Source organism: Natrix helvetica, assembly GCF_964273705.1.
Source record: "Natrix helvetica genome assembly, chromosome: 4".
Classification (NCBI taxonomy): domain Eukaryota; kingdom Metazoa; phylum Chordata; class Lepidosauria; order Squamata; family Natricidae; genus Natrix; species Natrix helvetica.
Window position 1 is genome coordinate 96,069,144 of NC_138550.1, and position 26,274 is coordinate 96,095,417.

At 37.4% G+C, this 26,274-nt stretch overlaps 2 protein-coding genes across 2 annotated transcripts in view; one reads left to right on the top strand and one right to left on the bottom strand.

The window, feature by feature from the left end:
- The window catches only part of LOC309392186 (testis expressed protein 56-like), a gene marked incomplete at its 5' end in the record, with an annotated part of 15,594 nt that extends 12,900 nt beyond the window's left edge, over window positions 1-2,694 (top strand). The window contains one exon of the mRNA XM_081953187.1: window positions 2,261-2,694. Coding sequence (XP_081809313.1) covers window positions 2,261-2,561 — 301 coding nt within the window. The 3' untranslated portion in view covers window positions 2,562-2,694. The remainder of the gene's footprint in view (window positions 1-2,260) is intronic.
- Window positions 2,593-25,023, bottom strand: ECI2 (enoyl-CoA delta isomerase 2). The gene is made up of 10 exons (XM_081950921.1): window positions 24,830-25,023; window positions 16,420-16,582; window positions 15,922-16,020; window positions 13,214-13,396; window positions 11,213-11,282; window positions 9,600-9,702; window positions 8,436-8,556; window positions 6,355-6,444; window positions 5,762-5,905; window positions 2,593-2,838 (listed from the first exon to the last, which is right to left on the bottom strand). The coding sequence occupies exons 1-10, from the start codon at window positions 24,901-24,903 to the stop codon at window positions 2,683-2,685; spliced, it is 1,203 nt and encodes a 400-aa protein (XP_081807047.1). The 5' UTR covers window positions 24,904-25,023; the 3' UTR covers window positions 2,593-2,682.
- Window positions 25,024-26,274: the final 1,251 nt, after the last annotated feature.

A 26,274-nucleotide genomic window follows, 5' to 3' on the forward strand; every position in this document is an offset into this window, starting at 1 on the left:
TGATGTTATTGATGATAAAATAAAAAATAGGCAGAGCGCCTGTAATGTGAAGGATAGAAATACCGATATTGATTGGATTCCTTTGAGTCTTGATGAATATTCACAGGCTGATGGTGTAATAAGTTTTGAACATAATCCATTGTCCTATCAACCTTTTTACTGAATAATTGATTTTCTATGGGAGATCTATGGAAGAGGCAAGCCATGGTAATGAACGCCATCAGAACCGGACACTATTTCTGCAGCAAAATCCTCAGAGTAAAGTCTGCTTATTTAACGCTTTGCAATACAGCGAGCTTCAGCATGGAAAACGACAAGTAGTCCTCAACTTACAGCCATGATTGGGAGTGGAACTTCCATCGCTAAGCAATGTGGTCATTAATTAAGTTATGCCCAATGTTACATCCTTTTTGCTATATTCATTAAGTGAATCTGGCTTGTTTGTCGAAAGCCTACTGAGGTGGTTGCAAATGGTGATCACATGACCTCGGGATGCTGCGACAATTGTGTATGAATCAGTTGTACGTCATTTTTTAAAGCACCATCGTAATTTCAAGTCACTAAATGAAGGGTCGTTAAGTCAAGGACACCTACGTTAAGTCAAGTAATGATGAGCTGCTTGTCATCATCTTGGATGGAGAATATTTTTGTTTCCCCCACTCCCAATTCTGATATTTGGCATTATAGGATTAGCAATTGTTTCTGAGCAAAAGAGCACCACATCTAACAAGGAAACACAACCATCTTCCTACATCTGGTGCAAATTTCCAGGTGTTTGGTAGGTTGGGAGCCAATTGTGGAAGGAGAATACAGGGATCCTTATCCTTATTTAGCTATGCTGGTATGCCTAGAAATTTTTTATAATTTAAAAATTGTGTACCAAGCCATATGTTTTGACTCATTCTGGAGATCAAGAGATTGAATTACTATATTAGCTCAATATAGAATTTAATGTCCTCAGAATAGTTTGCTCTCCAACGTCTGCATTCAGGGTACATAAAAACATGGGAATCTATGAATTACCAGTTGTATAAGAGAAGAAGAGCAGAAAAGAGAACTACAACCACATTAACAGTTTTAAAACCATATAGGCCAAATATGTGATATAGATGTTTCAAATTCTTCCTAAGTTCCCAGTTAATATAGAAGTATAGTGATTGTGATATCTTGAGAAGATATAACTATATTATTTTATATAACTATATTATATTAGCAATAAAGCCTAGAAAGTTATCGGATAAAGCTAAAAAAATAATTTCATTTCTTTGCAGGATGAATAGTTTGGGGAATTGGTGTGATGACAACAATAGTAGGAATGTGGAATGGATGAATATTTTGGATAATAACATTACTAAGACATATACAAACAGGTCAAAAACAAGAACACTGTCACATACCATTGTTTATTTTAATGGGGCATTTTAATAAAATACTCTTTTATTTAATAAAAGATTCATTACATATATAATTTACCCCCAAAAAGTAGTTAGTAAAACAGAATTGTATGTCAGAACTTTGCAATTATGCTAGCTATTAAAAAAGGAAGTTGTCCAAAAGTCTCCCTCCTTCCCACAGAACTAGTCTGTCTTGGAATCACAAAGTCTCAGCTCTCCAAGTCGTTTCCTGCAGCTCACAACAATACTTTGTAGGCTTGGGGGGAAGAAAGGTTGTGCACTCTAGGGAGAAGCATGCCTGGTATGCTCCCCTTTAATACTTACCTTACTATTAACATAGATCTCTCAGCAACAATATGGCCTGTTAGGTGAAGCTGCCTCTTGTTCCAAGCAGCACTTTCTTCCAGAAACTTGAGTTAAGGCATTAATGTGAGTAAGGCAAACAATAACAGGATAAATGAGATTTTTCACCAGGAAAATACTGCGTATAGAAAGAGTCCTTCCTTCCTTTTTTCTGCATGTGATCTTAGTTTGATCATACATTCATACTTGTTCTTAGCCAATGATAACCTTGTTGACGCCTTTTCTTCTCACGTCATCTTCAGCTTTTACTGTTTAAGAAGCCACCGTGGAAAAAGCCCTTCAGGGTTCCCTGAACATTTTAGGGGAGACATTTTCCTGACTCTGCAATAAAATCTGAATGCCATTATGCGTCAGCGATAGTTTTTTAAAAACTGTATTCGATGGCATATTTACCGTTGTTAAAAACTGTGCAAAATACATCAGAGAATAATGAAGTGGTAAAGTATTAATCCTTATTGAATGCATTTGAAAACAGACATTTAATCATCTTTTTTCTAATATAGGTACCGTACCGTAGTGCCATTATTTTGTTTTTTTTCCTTTCTCCACAATAGATGGATACCGAAGACCATGTCATTTCAATACGACCAGCAATCAGCTATTCAAGAACTTGCAAACTTTGGTGACATTGAATCCCTCATCCCTTGTGGAAGACAAACAGTCATTGTCACATTCAAAGAAATTCGCTCAGCGTGCAAAGCAGTGAGTGCTTTCCCGCCTAATGGCCCAAACAGGCATCTCCAGTGCTTTTGGCATCATAAATTCATGTCAAAATACAAAATTCTAAAAGACAAAGAAAGCTAAGCTCTAGCCAGAATGAAGGGACCATCTGGACATGTATCCAAGGTATTCATTTAATGACAGTTTTTGCAGTAAGGGAACAGAAACAACTTACAGCAATTTATTTTGCATGATTGGCTAGAGATTAGAGCTTTGATTTCTTCTGCATGAAGCTCATTATGGCATTCATGCATTCTTCAGATAGCCATCTTTCTATGAGACATTCACATTCCTGAGAATTAACTTCGTACAGCTTCTCTTTTTCCATGTTTCGTATTAGCTGCTTGGAGACTGTCAAAGTCTGGAGAGGTAAAAGAAATCAGTAACATCTGATTAATATGGACCACAGCAAGCCCATCTGGCTGGTATTGCTAACCGAGAATCAAGGAGAGAATTTATATAGAGAACTAGAGCACAACATCAGGGCCTGTCCTCTGCCTTCTCTCTGCTCAATCATTTTCCCCTCAGCTAACTTCCAAACCCAAAACAATCCCAAGGAAATAATTAGGTACTTATCTCCTAAATTGCTATGATATAATGTTTTCTTGGGCAAAAATAGGTCTGAATCACAAATTTACTTAAAATTATATATACTATATAACAAAAAAAAATCTGAGTGTTGTTTCATAAATGAAGCAGATTACATAACAGATTTTATTTTTATGTTATTTAAGAAATTATAATGGAAATTGTCTTTGTTTATAGATGGTCAACAGCTGTCTCTCTACATCACAAGTGAAAAGCAGGAGGAAGGTAATTAGGACAAATAAAATCAGTCATTCCATATCTTTTTGCCTTTAATACTCATTTCTCTCAGTATATGTTAAAACCATCCGCAATACAAAAATAACCGTATCAATTTGTATTCGTTTACTGCATTTGTTTAATGTCAAACACTGCTGTAAAAGCTGTTTTTATGAGCTCTGTATTCTTTAACATGAAGAGTCTTCAACATAAAGAGTTAGGCAGATATAACTATTATTTGAATTCAACATTTTAAATGCAATTCTCTTCATCTCCACATACATGCAGTCTTTCTCTATAAATATGTATTCAGAAATAAGTTGTAATTGGTTGTTCAGAGATTTAATACCAGAGAGGGATGTATAGAACTGTAGCATGGATATAATTCATAGTTTGATTGTTTCCAGGGTAAGAAAGATAGACCACGATTATGTCTGAAAAATGTTAACAGACATAGAGACTTGTTAAATGGATAGTTTCAAGCTGCCACTATTGTTTATCTTGTAGAGTTCTACAACAGAGAGAACACAATGTAGCTTAAGTAAAATAATTTCTGACTGTGAAAGGATACAGATTTAGGTATTTATCCACGAGTAAGATTTGAAACAAATTAAATGCGTAATATTTTTATTATATTTCTTTTCTTCCCTAGTTTGTTGTACCTCCAGAATCATTTTTCAATATCCTGTGGGTACCAAGCTAGTTCAGATTCACTGAGATGTTTTGGAATAACCCTTACGTTCCTTTCTTTTTTTCTTTCCTTTTTCTAGTTCATTTGTTGTCTTGCAACCTTCTTCTGGACTTCCTTATACTTTCCCTCTTGTGAATTGATGATGGCATTAGGAATGTACAAAATGTTTCAGTCTTACAACATTCCAAAGGAAACACGTATAGCTCCAAGAAGAAAACGTTTGCTTCAAGTGGTATCATTTCAAGTATACAATTTGTTTTGAAATTCTTACAGGTAGTCCTTGACCTACAACTATAATTAAGTCTGGAATTAAAGCCATAGGTCGTTGCGGTTGTAAGTTGAGGCATCACGTGACTGGATTTGAAGTTACAACTGTTTTTTTTTTACAATGGTCATTAAATGGAGGGCACACTTGTTAAACAAATCTATCCCACTCAATGGGCATCTTATGCCAGAAAGCAGAAGTAAAAGCCAGAAACCAGCGAAAAACACTGCAAATTGTGATTGTGGGCCATTGCAAATGGCCATAAAAGTGAACCAATTGTCAAGTGCCTAAAATGCAATCATGACCGTTGGGGGTTTGTGGCCATCATAGCTATGAAAACAGATCATAGGTAGCTCTGGAGAGATTCGTTGTAACTGTGAACATTTTTTAAGTGATTGGTTATAAGTTGAGAACTAGCTGTAATTTCTCTTTTGTGATTGGAGACTTTTACTCTTTCCAGTTCAGCCAGTACTGTAACAGGGACCTGTCTTGTTTCTGCTGCTTCTGGTTTACCTTGGATGGAATACTATGGGATTGGAATATTAAGGGAAAAATAGATGTTCAACATAAAAAAGTTTGCTTGCACCTCCATAGTTGCTGGTGTGCCTGGTTAAAGTTATAGCTGTTGATATTTTATAAGCTATTTGCTCTGAGAAGCTAGGGTTGTGTCGATAGGTAGGTTGCAATTAAGAGTAAGCTTTGTATATATTTTGAGTTGTGCCTTATTTTGTAAGCAAATAATGTAAAGCTTTGTAGATACACACAGTGCTGTGGTCAATACTCATAGCAATAGCAGTTAGACCAGTGGTCCCCAACATGGGGTCCACGCCCCACAGACGGGCAATTTGATTTTTAATGGGGCAATTAGAACCTGGTTTAAATCAAGTTAACAGCCTTTTAGGCTTCTTCGCGTGCGTAGAGTTCACTTTTTGAGTAAAGTAAGAATTGTATGTTACGGGGGTGGGGGGCATCAAGATTTTAGATGGTTTACAACATAAACATATTTCCCCCAACAATCTGGGTCCTCATTTTACCTATCTCAATAGAATGGAAGGCTGAGTCAATCTTGAGCCATGTCAGGATTGAACTTCAGGTTGTGGGCAGAATTTGCCTGCAATAGTGCATTCTAACCATTGTGCCACCAGGGCTCCTACTGTTATGGCTGAATAGAAATAGAAACGAATAAAATTTTGGTTGGTTGCTTTTTAGCTTTGGTATGCAGGTGCACTTTGTGCAAGCTCATACTCTCACTACACTTCCTTTTAATTCCTAGAGTGCATTTTAATTTTTACAAAAAACAAATGAATCTATTTTGGTTTGGGATTGTTTATTAACCTCTCTTGGTGAGGTTCTCTTCTATTAAAGTGTTACTCACTTGGGCTACATAGGATGTAGGTTCTTGCCCTATTATTATTTACTACTATTTTAGAATACATTCTACTGGGTTTCTTGCAAATCATATCTTTAACTTATGTTTTAAAGTTTAATTCAATTTATTAGATAAGCAATTTTGCTAACACTAACCTTTTTAGGAAGATTGGCATAAGCCTTCAGCCTTGCCCATACTTCTTTTTGGAATGTACTGTTAGGAAAAACCTCACTCACAAGTCCCTGCGAACAGGCTTCTGCAGCAGTTAGCTTCTTGTTGAAAAGCAGCATTTCAGTGGCCTGATTAAATGAGAAAAGAAACAACAGCTCATTCTGACTTTCCACTAATTCTAGTGCATGTATTACATATAAGGGATAGACGAACACTTCAGTGTATCATTCATAAACTATCTTAAAGTTCAGTCATTGACATCTACCCACGACTTTGATAGGCAGTGTAGGAGTAGGCCATTTGAACAGGACTAATCAAGAAGCAGTTTTGAAGTGTGACAAGGCAGATCCTTATGATATTATTACAGCATTTATATATTTTTGTCAGCTAACTGCTCTGAATATTAAAATGTTATTAAAATACAGACCTGACCATACCCCATATGCCACATAAGTGCCCATCATTACATAAACTGGCCCTGTTCTTCATTTCTAACATGTATTCTTTCTTGAACAAAATCTAAGAGCATTTTTTTTTCTAAATCAACCATCAAGCAGATAAAATGTTCATATGCTACCTTAGTTAACCCCATGATTTTGGGAAATGTGTATGAAGAACATCCTTCTGGACTTTGACCCAGGTTGCTAAAAGGAGTATGAAAGGTAGCCTATGGGAGAAAAAATATTGTTAACATACTTTATTTTTCCTTAGAAGAAAGAATATAGCGTCATTTTCAAATGATATGATAAAAAAACTCTTGTCATGATAGCTCTAAGTATGAACTTTTGTGATCCATTTATAGTACAATTGTTATCTACAACAAGAGTAACTTTAACATGCACTGGATAGTCCTGTATTTATAAGGGGTTTTTTGTACGAGTGGCAAGACTCTAATGCTGAGATGTGTAAGGTTTAATGATTCATGGATGGAATATTCTATGTTAAATCTCCTCTGAGCCATGCTATCCCAGATGGAAACTGGCAGTTTTCTCAAAGTAAATTCCCTAAATCTGGTTTAAAGTGTCCCCTGGAGTAAATACCCTACTCAGATGTAATTATAGTATGTTCTTTAAACCAGAATTATCCACAACATTGAGGTTTTATGAGACTGCTTAAATGAAAAAGGAATAATGTGATGGTCATTACTTGTTATTATTTGATGGTGACACTCCCTTGTGTTACAGGGCGAGCTGCGTATATGGAAACTGGAATTTTCTTTGTATGAGTGTAGTCTTCCATATTAAAGAATCTTATTTCTGAGAGGGCTGATGCTGGAGGCAAGGAAATTGACATGTAGGCAGGCAGGAGAAAAAAAAATCCCTAACCCCTCTGCAAGCTGGCAATGTAAGAGATGGGGTACATAAGACAAGGAGGAAGAACATCAAAAACAGTGTTGCCTGGGGATGGGAGGAGGGAAGGTCTTTCGGGTTCTGACAGAGATGCTGCCCATGAGAGAGGCAACTGGATGAGCACGAAGCTTAGACAATCCACAGCTAATCAGCAGGAAGGACCCGGGGACCTCTGCAACAGACGAAGAAGAACTAAAACAGTACTGAAAAGGCACCCTTGAATAATGCAGTGCAAGACCCAGGTGGTTCTGATGCAGGAGTTAAGAGTTTGAGGAAAAGGGAAACACTCTTATCCCCCTTACACTCATGTTTTTTGGGGAACTTCAGTTACCAGTCTAGTGAAGGAAAGTGATTAGTATCCTAAGGCAAACATTTAAATAAGTAGTGGGGGGAGGGGAAGAAGTTATCTTGTATTTTACAAGTGAAGAACTATTAAGGTTTTTTTTAGGACTTTATTTTTCCACTTAAATATACAATTTCTTTGTATTTTTGGAGTTATAAATGAGTGCCAGCTTATATGTGCTTCAAGAGAGGTTTTTCTTTCTTAATTCCATGCCTACATCTCTGAATTCCAATACAAGCACTTTCAGTAAAAATGTAATTCAATTTTATGAAGAAAATTCCAGTTCTCATACATAGCATCTCACTTTGCCATACTTTGATTCTCAAAGTAGGAAAAAGGAACTCAAGGATCTTGTTCAAGGATCTTGAACAAATAAACATTATTACAACAAAAGCCTACCGTATTTTTCAGGGTATAAGACGCACCTTTTTCCTCAAAAAAGAGGCTGAAAATCTGGGTGCGTCATATACATTGAATACAGCATTTTTTTGCCTCCTGAAACCCCGCCCCTTCACCAAAATGGCTGTGCATAGCTTGTAGGAGGCTTTCAGAGAGCTCCTGGGAGCTGGGGAGGGCAGAAATGAGCAAACCATGAGCCATTTTTTGCTCAATTTTGCTCCCCCAACCCCCAGGAGCACTCTATAAGCTTCCTAATACCCTTTTTGGGGGCAAAAAATGGGCCCGTTTTTGTGAAAAATGGGCCGTTTCTTGTTCGTTTTTGCCCCCCTCTTCCAGGAAGCCTCCTAAGGGATATTCATACCCTTTTTTGAGGAAAAAAACGGGGCCGTTTTCGCGAAGAACGGGCCATTTTTGGGAGGTTTGCAGAGTGCAAAAACTTTTTTTTAAAAATTTGCCTCTTCAAAATCTTGGTGCATCTTATACTCTGGTGCGTCTTATACTCCGAAAAATACGGTATATCCACAATGATCTAATGATAGTGACAGGAATTAAAGAGAGAAAACTTACCTGGTCCGTAGCGTATACGATGTCAAACAGCCCAAGCACAGTTACAGAGATCCCAACAGCTGGCCCATTTACCACAGCAATTAATGGCTTTGGAAAGTCAATAAAATGTTGAACGAAGTTTCTGCGAATAGAAAGGAACAGGAATTGATTTACAAACATAATCTTTTGGAATGTCACAACATGTGAACAATTTTTCTGTTGTGGGGGGGAACCTTAACAATTTATTATTAGATATTCCTACAGCTGAATTTCCCTGGGAATGTACATCTTTCTGGAGTTTTAAATATACAATATTTACCTTGAAATCATTCTGTGAGGCATAAAGTGCCTTTAGTTTTCCCACTATACCATTCTAGTACTGAATTGGTGAAAAGTACATCAGAAGATTTTGTTTAAAACAATTTTTCTGTAATAATTTATTTCTAGATAGAGATGCACAAAGTATTTGACATCTTTCTGCACTAGGCACATAAAAAGGAACTAAGATGTACATTTTGAATAGTGGAAACTGGCCTCTTTAAAATTATTATTCAATTCATTGTTTGTATCTCATTTTGATACGTATTTAAAAAATAATTTGAGATAACATTTTTCTTCCAAATCTTAAGAATATTCTTGGGTAGAAATATTTCTTAAGTATTATTTATTAAATTTGTTTGCCACCCATCTCGCCATAAAGCAGCTTACAACATCAAAAGCAATAAACATACATACACACCTTAATAAAATAAAAATAATAACTAAAAGATGGTGAGGAAGGGAGCAGGATGTAACTGACAATAGGGAAAAAGTGGGGGGGGGGGGGGAATACAATACAGGTATCATTGAAGCAGAGGCTTTTGAAAACTGAACAGAAGAGGAAATTCTTTCCAGTTCTGATTCCCATGCTGCACTCTGGGCAGTGATTTTCCTAAATTAACTTTACGTGCTTCTGTAATGGAACTGCATAGTACAGGGGTGTCCAAACTTGGGAACTTTAAGACTTGTGGACTTCAACTCCCAGAATTCCCCAGCCAGCCATGCTGGCTGGGGAATTCTGGGAGTTGAAGTCCACAAGTCTTAAAGTTCCCAAGTTTGGGCACCCCTGGCATAGTACCTTTTTCTGCTTATCATCCATTGTGCATATTCATTCTACATTTTAACAAAAATGAAAGCAAGTCATACTTGAGCAATTCTGCACTATTCTTGGCAGTCTCTTCCATTCCACCAGGTGAAATCTGGGTAAAGTTGTTCAGGTCATTTCCACTACAGTAATAGTCCCCATTACCTATACAGAAGCAAATTTTTAAGAAGAATGAAATAAATACAAGTAGTCCTCACTTAATGACTACAATTTGAATCAGCCACTCCATTGGGACCACAGCCAACTCAACCTCAGTTCCTCTGTGGTCATTAAGCAAATAACCCATGACTGTTAAACATAAAGTCATATGACCACAACTTGAGACATACAGATAATTCTCAACTTATAACCAAAATTGAGCCCAAAATATCTGTTGCAATAACTGCAATAGCTACAAATTCTAGGCTTGCTCTTAAGTCTGCTTTTTCAGTGCCTTTGTAAATTCAAACAGTTGCTGAACAAAGAGGTTACTAACAGAGGGCTATGTATTAGTATTACAATAAAAAAGAGCATTCTGGGCAGAACTAATCAATTTATTTCAACATTAGTTGAAGATTATTACCCCACATTGATTTCAATGGATTATTAGTCGTATTTATTTTTAATGAGAGCCAGGGTGACGCAGTGGTTGGAGTGCAGTACTGCCGGCCACTTCAGCTAACTGCTAGCTGCAGTTTGGCAGTTCAAATCTCACCGGCTCAAGGTTGACTCAGCCTTCCATCCTTCCAAGGTGGGTTAAATGAGGACCCAGATTGTTGGGGCAATATGCTGACTTTGTAAAACACTTAAGAGAGGGCTGTAACAGCACTATGAAGCGGTATATAAATCTAAGTGCTATTGCTAATCCCCTTATTACTTTATAAATAACTCAATGTGACAAACATACATGATGCCCTTTCCTTGTCCTATTTCCTTAACAATAACCCGGTGAAGGTGTGTTGACTGAGGCAGTGACTGGCCCAAAGTCACCCAGCTGACTTTCATGCTTAGTTCTTTCCAGAAATCAGTAGCGAAATGGGAGCAATAATTTTGGCAGCAGTATGAAAAACAAGCATTCTGAAGAACCCTAGATGCTGTGACTGCATGTGAATGCAAGTACTACATCTAGAAATCATATTCTTCCCTGCGCTAACTCAAAATTGATTGAACAAGATAGCCTGTTGAGTTGCTTTTAGCTTCTTCGAAGACATACCAGTAATATTGCTGCCATCCATGGACCCATCTATCATTTTTGCTTTTTTCAGCCTTGTCAAGCAGTCACATTTGTTGTCCATCATCCATTTGCATCACATGCTCAAATATATATGAGTTTCTGATTCCTAATGCTTGTTTTAATGGTACAGTTTTTTATATTCTCAAACCACCTTAGCTCTTTCTGCTGAATTGCTTTCACTCTTCTGATATTTGTTATCACTGAAATATCTCTACTCCTGATTTTGCCTGTTTCTTTTAGCCCCTTTACCTAGTATTCTCCTTGATTTCCCAGCACGCTGCCCATCTAAAATTAGTTTTTAACCAACTATCCAACACCTTCACTTCTTTATTGTCAACTGTACATTTACTATGCATTTAGGTTGACACAATTTAGTGTATTGCTATTTTGTTAATATTTAACATCAGCACAGATTTTTACTTTCATGGTAAAAGCTAATACCTGTAAGAACTGTTATAGCAGAATCATCTTTTGCAGCTTCCTCAAGTGCTTTCATAATTTCATTGTACATCTGCACAAGAGAATTACAAATGAAAATAAATTCCCATTCTATAATTCAGAAAGTTAGAGGAAAAGCATTAGTAGAATTACTGAATCCTTAGATTGTCAATATCATCCAAAGAATGACATTTTTTTAAAGAACTACTGTAGACACAGAATGTTTCCAACAAATAAAATTGAGAATAATGAAACATAAGATAAAGATTAAGGGTTCCCTTGCACATATGTGCTAGTCGTTCCCAACTCTAGGGGCAGTGCTCATCTCAGTCTCAAAGCCGAAGAACCAGTGCTGTCCGAAGACATCTCCGTGATCATGTAGCTAGCATGACTAAATGCTGAAGGCGCACGGAACGCTGTTACTTTCCCACTAAAGGTGATTCCTATTTTTCCACCTGCATTTTTACATGCTTTCAAAATGTTAGGTTGGCAGAAGCTGGGACAAGTAATGGGAGCTCACTCCGTTATGCGGCACTAGGGATTCGAACCACTGAACTGCCGACCTTCTGATCGACAAGCTCAGCATCTTAGCCACTGAGCTACTGCTTCCCCTTCTAATGAAACATACAGAATATCAAATTGTGGTTTCTGTGTGTTTCAGAATATGTAAGTAACTTTTTTCATATATGACAAAAATGGTTATGATCTTTGTAATGAACAAATGCAGTCTTTAGCCATGCATAACATGATGCAAGCTTCTGGTATGTAGATGACCACAGAAGTGAAGCACTCACAACTTCCCCTAATGTCCCTAAATTTTATTCCCTTGAGACTGATAGATCACTGCACTTTTGTGTTATCCCATTTGTGGTACCTTGGTTGGAAAAAAAATTACCCTATGATGCACGGTTTCACCCAGTTGAAGAGTACAGATACAACCGGTTTGGTAGTATGCAAATATTATTAGCTGCCTAGAGCTTGACAAAATCGTAAATGAGGAGGTGATAAGCTGCCTGGGAAAGCAAAGGGAAATAATCAAAGCCATTAAAAAGCGAACATTAGGATATTTTGGACATGTGATATGACACCAGAAACATACGCCATACTTCACTTATTCCTCCAGGGAAAGATTGAAGGCAAATGAGGTCCAGGCAGGAGAACATCATGGCTTCAAAACTTAAGGGACTGGTTTGGACAAAACTCAGCAGCACTTTTTCATGCGGCTGTTGACAAAAATAGGATTCCCAACATGATCGCCAACGTCCAATGACGGATATGGCATAAGAAGAAGAAGAGGAGCTTACAGGAATGAGCAACATAAGCAAAAGAAAAACAAACTCCCAATTATTTTGAACATTCAGAGTTCTAAGAACATTTGAATGGCTGTTCTAAATGGCTGCTGAGAGAACACTTGACAATAATATAGGTGACTGATTATATCAATCAACGATTTCAAATAACCGACCCACCAGAATATTGCTTGCTACTCCAATTTGCTTCTTCAACCTGAAAAACATTGCCTAGTGCAAGTACAAATCTTTTTTCTTGTTACTGACAGATAGATACGCTTCCAAACAAAGCACTGGGCTGGGCCTGTTCATTGTGTTTTGTTTTCTTAAAAAAAAGCTTATGGACTTATTTGGATCTCCAGACCTCTCTGTGGTTGGCAATTTTCCATTTTTAAAATTAAAATAATTCTTTAAACGTAAAAAAAAGGGGGGGAATTAGTAGTTATCATAATGAATATGTGTAGCATTCATGGTGAAATTTTGTGGATGCCAGGTGAATACAAAGCAAAGTCCATGTGTACCTGATTCACCTGTGTTTGAAAAATGGCGAGGGGAAAAAAAAACCTGAAACAGATGAGGAAAAGAGAAGACAGGGAAAGAATCCTAAGAAAGCGCTGGGGCAACTTTTCCTCAGGTGTCTGGGGTTGGTCTTTGAAAAATTGCTGTCCTTCTCTGCTTTCATTTGCTCCCAAGCTACAAAATCTACAAGCTTTACCTTGACAGTGATAGCATTTTTCTTCTTTGGCCGGTTGAACATGATCTTTGTGATATTGTCTTTAGTAGTAACCTCAAGTGTCTCATAAATGGATTTGCTGCCAGGGGGGATTTCATTATCTGGAGAAGTTTCTGCAGGAACCAAACTCGATACTAGTTCAATGTAGCTCTGTCTGGCATTGTCCTGCAATGAGAAGTCAGTATTAAAATAGAATATATATAGAATATATAAATGATATCAAGATAGTTTGGCTTTGCTATCAGTTGATTAATCATCACGATGGTCGTTTACACTTATTTATTTTGAAGATGTTTTTATTTGTTTCATGTTCTTTAAATGGTTTAAACTGATAATTTTTGAATTGTAAGCCATCAGAGTCACTTGCTTGAGTGGGGTGGCTATAGAAGTTGAATAAATAAATGAATAAATATAAACAAAGTGAAGGATTCAAAATTAGAAATACTGTATTTTATTTTCAACATTTTAAAGGACAATAGAGCAAATCTACTTGCTATGTTTTAATTTTTTTTATTAATTTGTATCTTTAGAAAATCCTTTGATGGTATATGTTGAATGATATTATTTCTATGGATTTTTCAGAATTAGAATACAAATATCGTATTTTTTTGGAGTATAAGACGCACTAAGGTTTTGAAGAGGCAAATTAAAAAAAAAGTTTTTGCACTCTGCAAACCTCGCAAAAACGGGCCCATTTTTTTCTTCTTCAAAAAAAAGGGTATGAATGGCCCTTAGGAGGCTTGTAGAGTGTTCCTGGGGTGGTGGAGGAGGGGGGGGGGCAAAAATGAGCAAAAAAGGCCTTTTTTTTTTTTGCAAAAATGCCCCAATTTTTTGTCAAAAAAAGGGCATTAGGAAGCTTATAGAGTGCTCCTGGGGGCTGGGGGGGGGGGATTTGAGCAAAAAAGCCCAATTTCTTGCTCATTTCTGCCCTCCCCAGCCCCCAGGAGCTCTCTGAAAGCCTCCTACAAGCTATGCACAGCCATTTTGGTGAAGGGGTGGGGTTTCAGGAAGCAAAAAAATGCTGTATTCAGTGTATAAGATGCACCCAGATTTTCAGCCTCTTTTTTGAGGGGAAAAAGGTGCATCTTATACTCCAAAAAATACGATAGTTTAAATTATTTTAAAATATATGCAATTTTCTTATTAAAAATACAATTTGCACTGCAGATCATAATGAAACAATCAAAACAGGCATTCGATATGGTATAGCAAAATGAAACATTTTAACATCATATCAATTTTAGTGGCACATTTCAACATTATTTCTTCTCAATAATATTATAAATTCCCAGTAATTGTGAAGCTACTAAATGGAATTATTTACTCTCAGTATGGGCCAGGGGATTGACCTTTTATTTATTATTTATTACCTTTTTAATTTGACCTTGAAATGAGTAATTTTTACTATTAGTTCTGCACAGTAGTATATATTCCTGAAGAAAGGGCATATTACCCATAGATGTTGCAGTGAAAAAGCGGGGGGGACTATTCTGATAGCATATGAAGACATGAAGTCGCTCACTGCCTCTTTACAGCATAATTATAACACAGTCTTAAAATACATCAAAGACCATGTGCTAGTACTCTAGACAGCAGAAAAATATGCTGGCAATGCCTGGCATAAAATTTGTTGCCTTGTCATTATTTATTTACTTGACATTTAACCTGACCATATTACTTCATAAGTAATTCAAAGCAGTGAAAATATCCAATATTCCTTCTTCCTCCTGTTTCCCTGCAACAACCCTATGAGGTAAGTCAGATTGAGAGAGAGTGACTTGCTCAAGGTCACCCAACCAGCTCTCATGTCAAAGGTGGGACTAGAACTCATGGTCTCCTGTTTTCTAGGCCAGCATCTTAACTCTATTTTATCACATCAATGACTACTCAAGTGCTGCTATCCTTATATTTTTAATATAGGAAAAGTTAAATTGGTGGATTTCTCTTATTTTGTTGTCTCCGCCATCAAATATCATCTATAGTAGAAAAAACAATCAACAAATGTTCCTGAAGTGGAAAGCACTTGCATCTCATGAGTGGACTCCTCTAATGTGCTCCACACTGATTTCCCCTTGAAGGCCACTTGGAAATTACCAAAAAACTGAACACTGTCTTTTGATGTGCAATACAGAATCCTTCATCAAGAAGCGCTCTAAATTAATTTTGTTTCTAATTTAACAGAATTCATTCACTTTAGATCAGGTATGAATCTCCATTACTTATGAAAGGTTTTACAATGCAGCCTTGAGTAAAACAAGAAGGTCCTTTTTTCCACCCTCCAGTGGTGACATCTTTATTAAAGTCGCTATAGAAATTAACATTTTCCTTTTGTTCCATTTTTGCATATTTTGATAAGAATCAAAATGTGTGTTCCATGGGCATCTTCATATAAAATGTGAAATAATGTAAATGGTACTCATTATTTTGTAATATTTTTAAAGATTATTAAACAAAATTTAAGACTAAAATCCTGAAGCTACATACATATCAATTCATCATTTGCATAATTAAGTAACTGATGTAGCTATATCACCTGAATATATTTATACTTTTTGCAATTATGCAGATTACATATTATCTCAAATTATGTAAATTACATTATTATATTAACATGGATATAATGGATATTTTGTTTTAAAGGAATCTTCCCACCCAAAATGTTAAATCAAGGTTTTTGAGAGTATGCTTACCTGTGTCATACTGCCAAGTGAGTTCCAAGCATCCCATTTGGCTTTGTTGACAAAATCCAACATACTTGGTTTTGGAATATTACATGAGCCCACAGTAGCCTGTGTTAAATCAAATCGTTGAAAGTAATTAGATAATGATTAAACAAACTAAAACAACCACTAGACTGCAAAGTATAAATTATACTATAATTTATTATAATTATACTTATAAGTTATACGTATACATTAATATTTTATTTAATTCAAATTATGTCTATTCCAAAACTTATAGGAAACTTTCTGCTATATTTCAGGAGCAATTATGAAGAGTATAAAAACAGGTCTCTCCCCCTGTGTGTGTGTGTGTGTGTGTGTGTGTGTGTGTGTAAAGTGTTTTTCTGGTGAGACGGAGCATACTGTATGTGAGTGAGTGAGAGAGAGAGACAGACAGATAGGCAGAGAAAAAAAAAGATATTTTTCAAAAAATTACATATTTAAGGAGGTAAATTGTTGGAATACCTGCTTAAACAATGCATAAAGCTTCAACTTGATCTCATTGCTTGGCTCATCGTGCAAAAGGCTTACTTGCTGTTTGGCCTTCTCAAAATCTTCCTGACTGAACTGCATGGTAGAATTAGTTGTGTGTAATTGCACCACAGGAAAATGAACACCAGGCACTTTACTGTGAACAGAAAAAGGAGAAAAATAAGACCAAATAAAATAAAATAAAAAACTCAGATGAACTTGTCATACGCTCAATATCGTTCACAATCACCAAAGATCAATTTACTAATAAGAAGAGCTAGTGCTCCTTTTAGCATAATTAACCTTTGAATAAGATGGTTCTTCTTCATTCTTCTGTTAAACATTATGCTGTGAACTTCATTCCGATGCTACCAAAAAGGAATCCAGATGTAAAGGTTTAACAATCAACCACAAACAGAACACAACTTGGCTGGCTTTAGAAAGCAAAAGGCAAGACAATTTCTTCTCTACTTGATGTTATATAAATATGCCTATATCAACACGTAACTACTTATCGCTAGTTATTCACATGCATATATGCATACACACACCTCTCTCTATATATATATGTATGCTCACATATAAATACTGTGTATTACCTGAACCAAATTGGAAAAGGCTTATTAGAAAGGGGCCTGTGCTACAGAAAATGAAGAACCGTTTTTAATTTTTGGTGTATGAGGCCTCTAGAAACATGGCTGCAGAGCAGCAGGGTAATATACTAAGGTGCTGGCAATGGCATCTCTCTGTGCCATTACAATATTCCCAGATCCCACACCCCATCCCTGGGCAAACAGTTAGCCCAGGAACCTCAAACTTAAATAGTCATGAATATTGCATAATCACTAGTTACACAGAAGGCTGCAATACTTAATCCTTTCCATACATTGGCAGAAAAGTCTGTATAGTCAAAAATAATGTAGGAGTATCATAGTTTGTCATTAAACAACTATGTTTGATAATTTAATAAACAACAAAGAAACAGTTGTGCAAAACAACAGCTTGGAAACAGCTGGGAAACATTGATTTTGGCTGCTTATGTAGCAGTGTTTCTCATTAACCAGAATACCAATATTTAGTTATTCAACAACTGTATTTATCCTTTTTTAAAAAATAAAGCCTGGATTAGTTCAGATTTATGGAAACTGCTTTAGATGTTTATTTTATTTTGGATTGTTTTGGAGTTTTTGACTGCTGTGAATTGTATGCTGCAAAGGGTCACATGTTGTGAGATGGAAGGGAATAAATCAATTTTCCTACTTAAGTGGACAGGGACTGGCATAAGCAATTTATTAGTAAACCATCGTTTCACAAGTGAATGGTTCCCAATATATGCTATCAGAACTGGAAGAAGTGTAAAAGAGAATTCTAATATTAAACAAAATGGCAGGTTTCCATCTACACGAGTCTTCCTCCTATGGATGAGAATGGCATAATTTGGGGGTAGGTGGGTGCAAATCCTATTGTGACCTTTGGGAATACTTTCAATTTATGCAGATCAAAGTCACCACATCATTAACAATATGCATGAAATTTCTAAGCAATTCTAAATCTTCCACCAGGTTGGAAACACAGAAGGCAGGAATTTAAAGACGGGAGGGGGACAGTTTCCTGATTGGGATCTTCAGCAAAACATGCTTTTCAAGAGTTATGCCTTAGACTGTTTTTACAGTACATATTAAAATGTTCTTCTCCTTGATACTTGCTTCTCAGAGAATGTTAAGTTTTACAAACTAATAATGAATATATAATCTACAGAGATTCAAGCAATGATAGTTCAGGCAGCTTTTGTTTCAATAATAGCATGAATGACTAACTGGCTGCAAGAGTGCATGAGTGGAACTGAGGAAATGCATGCCTACTTTCTAAATATCCCTCTAATGACATACTAGGCTGGAGGACTATTAAGTATTTGGCTTGTTGAGTCATTATATACTGCTAATGACAGAAGGCCGCAATTTGACCCCAGGGTTCTGCACCAACCCTGCCGGTTTTTAAAGGAGGATTCTTTTAAAATGTAAGTCTGGTATCTTTGGGGGGAGCTGGCAAAGAGGGTGTAGGAAGAAGACACTGAAATTGGCTTCCAGTTTTGCCTTGTTAGAAAAACTAGAGTCAGATAAAGAGATGCTGATAGCTCCACCACCCTCCCAAACCTTGAGGCTCATCTTTTGGGATGCCAAGGAAGTAACCCAGACTGCGAGGCCCATGTTCACTGTTAGCCACAGCTTATCAGAAACTTTACTAGAAACATTGGTACCAAGGGGTGCACCAGAAGTAGGGGCACCTGGGCCTCTACCACAGTCACTGGCATCTGGAATCCAGGCGGTTCCTCACATTTCTTCAGCCTCTGTTGGTTGCTTGATCCTATGCCGCAGGGAGTTTTAATATTGGAACCACCTTCATTGCAAGTACTATTATTTCTATCGCCACTACTTCTACCTCCACTCCTATTGTTAACCTGTCAATAGCACCTAGGATAGAAAGAAATTCTGGCATTACCAATTCTAATTAACCCTCCTCAACTCCACGTTTACATTTGACGTGAGTGAAGGGGATCCAAAATCTTGCAGTGAGTGGACACCACATGTTTAACTTTGATCCAAGTTGTATTGTAAGACTGTACAGAGTGAAGAACAGCACTACTGAAGAAATTGGCTAAAATTGTTTGGACTTACGCAATACTGAAGTTCCATGCAAGTTGCTACTCTGTTTCAACATCCAATTTGAAATGTATGCTGTGATAGTAAGAAGCATGTTACAACTGTTTTCATTTACATGAGATTGTCAAAAGCAAAAGGAGTTAAAACAAAAGAAGGCAAGAGCGCTTTTAAAGGTGCCAAGCAGATAAAAATTGCTATTGCTGAAAAATGGCTGAAAATGCATTTTTTAAAAATGAGATGATTATTCCCTTAACAACTGCATTGCATGTAAAGTATAAATTGCATATAAATTAACAACCACACATATAAAGCAATTCAGGAATTAGCTGCAACCAAGCAAGCTACAATCCTTAGCAAATGGTGTTTCCAATCTCTTAAATTGCTTGTAGCCAAAGCATGCAAGTTTCTCCTTGTTCATCACTCCACAAAGAAACAACCCTTTTAGGAACGATCTTCAAAATTTATAATTCAAAAGTGCAGCTTTTTTACTTACGTCTTATTATTGTAAATATAACTACTTTAACTAAGCTTTGTTTGCACTAAAATGTTATTCTTCATGATTTGGTCTGTCATAGTCTTCTTCCCTAGGATTAATCAGTATACTATTGATATAATCAATTAATCCTTTGCTCTGAAAATAAAAGTATCTATTCTAAAATCTTATTGACTGAGTTTATTAAAATGTTAATTCATATTAGCTTTGATTTCACTTTCCATTTTTATTTTCGTAGTGAATTTTCTGTATTCTTTACTTTCAGCTAACAAAGTTGTCTAATCTACATCTTAAATTGGTATTTAAACCTCCAGTTTTCATTCTAGCTGTCGTTGCCTCTAATGTTTCATTCTTATATTTAACTTCTTAACAAATTGTGCTTCTTAAAATGATGTTCCTTTCAGATGGATTGCAAGTACCACACTCCAAATGTATATGGAAGTCATTACAGTACTTCAACCTCCCATTTGTTTGTTTATTCTCTAAGGATTTCAATATTATGAAATAACTATTGCCCCTACAGGAAAAACCTCCAGTTAGCTCTGTCAGTGAAAGTATATATTCAGGATGAGATCAATGGTTTCATGCCTCTTGATGCTTAGATTCTAGATATTTTATAGGGGATTATAAAATACCTTTTAAACATTGTTATAACCAGATGAGTGAAATAGTTACTTGTAAAAGGAAATTTCTGCGAGAGCACATTTAAACTGAATAGTCTTGGATCAATTTTAGAATTTAGAGCCAAATTATATATTACCTGTAAATCCATGCAGTGGTAATCTGGTTTTCCCATTACGTGGAAAAGGTACTTAAGGAAGGGATTATTTCAATTTGCAACTGATTGTTTCAGAATACAAAGAGACAAACCAACAGAATTCATGTAGGATAGTGTTTTACTTAAAGAATCTTTGAAATAAACTATGTTTGAAGGCTTTTGTTTAGAAACAATCCCCTTTTTCTTTGGCAGGAAAGTGAGATTGAACTAAAGACTGTATTTTCCCCCTTTTTCTTTGTGTTAAACATTAAAAAGTAAATTATATGTTAAATCCTGTTTTTTTCACTGTGATTTGGAATACATATCCTACAATTACTTTTCTTAAGTATCTGTAGTCTTTTTGCCATAATTATGCTCTGAACTGTTTGCTTAAAATAATCTTGAAATTAGTCAAAAGATTAGAGTATTACTTTGTTTTTAGAAGACAATGCTAAATCAGAGGGCTAGTACAATTGTCACAGGATTACAAAAATGCATACAAACTTAATGTTCTTGAAAATGCACTATTCTTATTAGAGATTTCACCCTTTTTATATCAGATATATATAATTATAATTACTTATGGTTATGGTTATAGTTATAGTTACATATTTAGTCATAGCACCAGAGAAGCTGACTTTCTCAACTACTACATATGTCCAAGAAGTCGTGATGGAAAGTGAACTACATTCCCAAACCACATGGATGCTTGTGAAAAGAAGGATATTTCAGTTTTCAATTTCTTATGAAACTGCCAATTTATATAATGGTTGAGTTGCCACTGCAGGTGGGCCTCACCATTACTGCATGAAGACATCACCTCTGTGATCACATATAAGCCATTATTACGATCACCAAGACTCCATTTTCTCTTTGCCTCACAATGTACATGTATAAACTGAGGCAAAGAAAAGAGTCTTCTATTTCTATTTCTGATATTTCTATGCCACTCTGTCCTAAAATAAGTTTGATCAGTGTACAACTGCATTATATAATCAGCAGAGGTTGGTCATAAATAAAAATGTAACATCCCCCATATGCTGTTGTCCACAATTAAAGTGCCATCTATTTTTGTAACTTAGTAAAGAGGAGCTCTGGTGTGGGCAAGCTATGTGTGGGCAAGCTATGTCACAGGAGAACTACCATATTTGAGAAAACCCTGCTCCAGAGTCCCCGTAAAATCCTTTGGAGATGGGATCCTCAACAGGATTTCCTCTCAGAACTTGCAGGATGAGCTTGCACTCATCTGGAAAAAAATTGTTTTGGAGATAGCCAACTTGCACCATGTAATGCTTTAAAAGTGACAGCCAATACCTTAAATTACATTTGGATGTTGGCTGCATGTTAAACCTGGTGGTCTTCAAGAGCAGCCCCATGCAATGTTTTGCAGTAGAACAGTTGAGAATTGTAAAAAGCCTGACTATCCATAACACCTCCTGGCCCGGGAAAGGTTGCAATTGGTATATACACGTTAATTATGCAAAGGACATCCAGGCTATGATCTCTACTTGCTGTTCAAGCAGGAGTTATGAGTTCCAAAGAACTGCCAAATTATGAGCCTATTCAGCCCAAGGGAACATGGCCCCATTCAGAACTAAAGAAGGTACCATATATCTCTGGTCAAAAGGTATCTATCCACAGCCATTCTGTCTTGCTAGGATTTCCTGTTCCAACGTATCCAAACCCCAACAGCCTCTGGGCACCAAGTCAGGCATCTCAATTGCAAGATCTCTCCAACCAGAGGTGAAGACGTTTTATCTGCACATTGATACGGTATTTATTTAGTAGCTCCATATAGATATTGAAAAGTAGAAGATTGGACCCTATTGTAGTCATAAAATAGCAAAATGGACTTGTTTTCTCTTCACCCACCATCTCAGACTGTTATCAGTTGCTTAGGAAGGGGGGTAAACCAGTGATGCGTGGTGACTCCTACTCCAAATCTTTGTATACGGAAGGTTATCATGGTCAACATAACTGAAGATCAGGACAATGACTCTTCCATCCTAGTTTTGCCAAAGATTCACCTGAGTTCCCTGCCACACTGTTGAATGTGATAAGTTTCTCCTATATTAAATTACTTTTATTTACCTGTTTTTGCTAGCTTGTGCCACATCCACAAAATTTTTGCAAAAGCGGCACATCTTTTACACTGTGCCAAAACTATGGCAGGGGGAAGAGTTCAGGCTGAGAAAAATGTTGTTCAGTGAAAGCCAAGAGTAGCAATTCTGAATTGCAAAAAAAATCTGAACAACTTTAAGAAGGCAGCCAATTTTGCAGCCCAAGAGGCTCATTCTGAGCTCCCCTTATTGTTACATCAGAAATTGTTAGGTTTTGTTTCAACAAAACAATGAAAGGGCAAATGTTTTTTGTTTTGTCAAGCTGCAGCTAATTCAACTGAACTTTCAGGATGCAATTTTTTTTTCATAGGCGAAACAGATATCCAGTTTGTAGCCCTCAGATTCATATCCATCAGGAAATTCTGGTTACAACTGTCTTGCCTGACTGTTCACGGTGAACAGTATGAAAAAAAATACATCATACAATATACTTCATTGCACAAGAACCAGTTTACATTTGGTGCATAACTTGCACAAGAACCTAAGTACAGTATTACATGGCTGCATAGGAACTGGTTCAGAAACCAGTTCAGATACATATTCTGTGACTATAAAATCTATGCTAACTGCAATCTGCATATCAATACAGACTCTTTGCAGCTATGCATCTTTGATACGTTTAAATGATTGAATCAACAACCCTACATAAGCCTAGGTCAGTATACTCCAAGTTTATGAGACTTCAAGCACTTACAATTATACATCGCATTGCCTGTGCATAGTCCAATAATAGTGTAAAAATTGTAACATTGTCCCTGGAATATACACTATGCATGGATGGAACAAAGACAGTCACTTTATGCTTCACATTTAGTACAGCACTCCCACCATCAACGGAATTCTAACAGAATGGCCATCTAAAGTGCGTTGTGTTATTATTATTGAAGTACATTTCGTTTCTTACTGTTTCACAGCAAGATAAAGTTTATTTATCTGGCTGCATACTGTCTAAGAAGGGAAATTACTGTGTGCTGTTTGTAGCGATATCTGTTTGCTTGGTGTACCATGCAGAGACAATAGGGCACCTCATCCTAAAGTGGACAAATATAGCTATAGCACAATGGGCTGAGAATCAGGCTCTGTGTGACTAAAATACTTAGGATCATTGCTGAGATCAAATTTTCAAATATGTACTTCCAAATAAGTAATAGAGATGTTTGATCCCTGGATGTATTTGTAGATTCATCACAACACAGCAGCCAAAAACTGATAAGAGAAAAATAGGATCCTTTAAAGTAAAGAACGAACATATTCCCGCATCTCATCTTCCTAATTATTACCTCTATTGCTTTGACAGACCTAAACTGGCCTAAGGAATGTATTTATTTACTGCATAAAAATAAGCTGTTTTAAAACCAGGATTCCCCCCAAAATCTGGATTATTAAAGGGACCTTTCTTATATCTATATCCAACTCTTTCACTATACACAGGGGGAGAGAGATACACAAACACATACACAAATATATAAACCATACCTTTGAACATAGTTTTGAAACCCATCATAAATAACAATTTCAATATCATTCAAAGTTTTAGTGTGATGAAATACTAACAGTTGAGTAGAGTCCAAAAGGATCTTGATGCTACAGTTCCTGACTCTAAAACACTTATTTAGTAGGTAGGAAACTTTTTCCAGCAGGCAAACACGTTTTAAAACAGTAAAAAAAGAATTTCACACTGCATCTTTGGAATATGCAGACATTGTGCAAATGTCAGCACTGTTTCTGCTTATTTTATTTCCCAATACAAACGTAATAAACCCCCTTACTCGATCCTGTTAGTTACTTTTAAGCCAGCTCTTAAACACACCCTTCTAGCACCCAGCAAATACTACTTTTCCCTTTACTCCACGTTATGGTGAGAAAAAAAAAAGAAAATGAGCGCCTGCTGTAACTCCTGGCCTCTTTGCAAAGGGAAACCCTTATTTTCAGGCAGCGATGAAATCCAACATTTTAAAATAGATGGACTACTGCTATCTGTCAGAAATGGTGTAGTGTCTCCTGCTTGTAGGGGGAGGTTGGACTAGATGACCTACAAGGTCCCCTCCAACTCTGTTAATCTGTATCTGATGAAAATCAAGACAGCTAGGGGCGATGGGCATTGTAATCCGATATATTTAGAAAGCACCGATTCGGGGAAATCAGCTGGCATACAAGGCAGCAGAATCGTTAACAGGGAAAGAAGCAACGGCGTTTTAGCCGGCAGGTGCGGAAAAAGCTCTTTCTCTAGTTTCTCTCTTACAGGGAAGAAAACAGAAATACTCGGGCAGGGCTTCTTCTGGCGGGCCCAGCTTCTCCGCATGAGACTCTTTTTTCTCTCCTCCAGCTTTCCCCTTTAGGCAGCTCTTCTGCTCCCCCAGACAGCCGCTCTCACCTGATCCCCCAAAGCGGTCTGCAAAAACACAGGGGGTTCGGCCTCAGGAACTTCAGGACGGCAGAGGACAACATATCCCGAGAAAGTCAGCCAAAGAGACTCCGCCTCCGGCCGCCCGGGCGAGAAAGCCAAGCCGACGCTCGCGTGTTTTAAGAGAAGCGGCCAAGGCCGCCAGGGGGCATCGTCGTCGCTCCTCCCACTGCTCGGGAGGCGTGTACGCGAAGGGGGAGTGGAGCTGGAAAAGAGAAAGGCGGGGCTTCTTCCGGGGAGTCCATGGTGGTTCTCCCGGGTTAACGCGGGACAATTGCGCGAGCGCCCTCTAGAGGGAGAACGGCGCGGAACAGTGGGCGGGAAACGGCAGCGGATCTAGGGTGGATGAGGCAGGGAAATGAGCGCGTAGCTCTATGTTAATGTGGACAAGTGACGTGGTTCGCGTCTTCTTAAAGGTTCTGCGTTTATTCTGTCATTTCGGATGCCCTGACGTCATCTACTGGTCCTGCTCATGCATGACATTCATCTGCCCGCTTGGGAGAAGCGCTCTTGAAATGTGGAGCACGTGTTTCATTACCCAACTAGGTAAACACGTTCAATACTATCTGGGCAAATGAAACGTCTGTAAATAAACAGCCAGGCGCAAGAGAGCACCAAGGACTCTGAGTTACACGTATTCTCTTCCATGGATTCCTTAGAAGAAGTCTTGAGGAATTGCATACCCAAACACTACAGGTAGTCCTACACTTAAGTAAGAAAAACCAAAAGTATAAATAGAGATTGGGAGAATCCAGGCTTAATTGCAGTGACTAAGAGAGGGATCTTGGAGCCATAGTGGACAACCAGCTAAATATGAGCCAGCAGTGTGCAGCGGCAGTCAAAAAAGCCAGTGCAATCCTAAATTGCATTAATAGAGGGATTCAATCAAGACCAAGTGAGGTACTAATACCACTCTATAAAGCTCTAGTAAGATCATACCTAGAGTACGGCATCCAGTTTTGGTCACCACACTATAAAAAAGATGTTGAGACTCTAGAAAAAGTACAGAGAAGAGCAACCAGGATGATTAGGGGCTGGAGACTAAAACATGAAGAATGGTTACAGGAACTGGGCATGGCTAGTCTAGTGAAGAGAAGGACCAGGAGGGACATGATAGCAGTGTTTCAATATTTGAGGGGCTGCCACAGAGAGGAGGGGGGTAAAGCTATTTTCCAAAGCACCTGAAGGCCAGACAAGAAATAATGGATGGAAACTGACCAAGGAGAGATTCAACCTAGAAATAAGGAGGAACTTTCTGACAGTGAGAATAATCAACCAATGGAACAGCTTGCCTTCAGAAATTGTGGGGGCTTCATCACTTGAGGCTTTCAAGAAGAGATTGGACTGCCATTTGTCAGAAATGGTGTAGGGTCTCCTGCTAGATGACCTAAGGTTCCTTCCAACTCTGCTAATCT

Bases quoted from the DNA above. Each gene is read 5' to 3' on its own strand.
- ECI2 (XM_081950921.1), bottom strand. From the start codon at position 24,903: ATGTTGTCCTCTGCCGTCCTGAAGTTCCTGAGGCCGAACCCCCTGTGT. The intron at 13,397-15,921 runs GTAAGCATACTC...TTCTCATTGCAG, and splicing joins CACTTGGCAGTATGACACAG to GACAATGCCAGACAGAGCTA. The intron at 9,703-11,212 runs GTATTAGCTTTT...GCTTCTGTATAG, and splicing joins TGCTATAACAGTTCTTACAG to GTAATGGGGACTATTACTGT.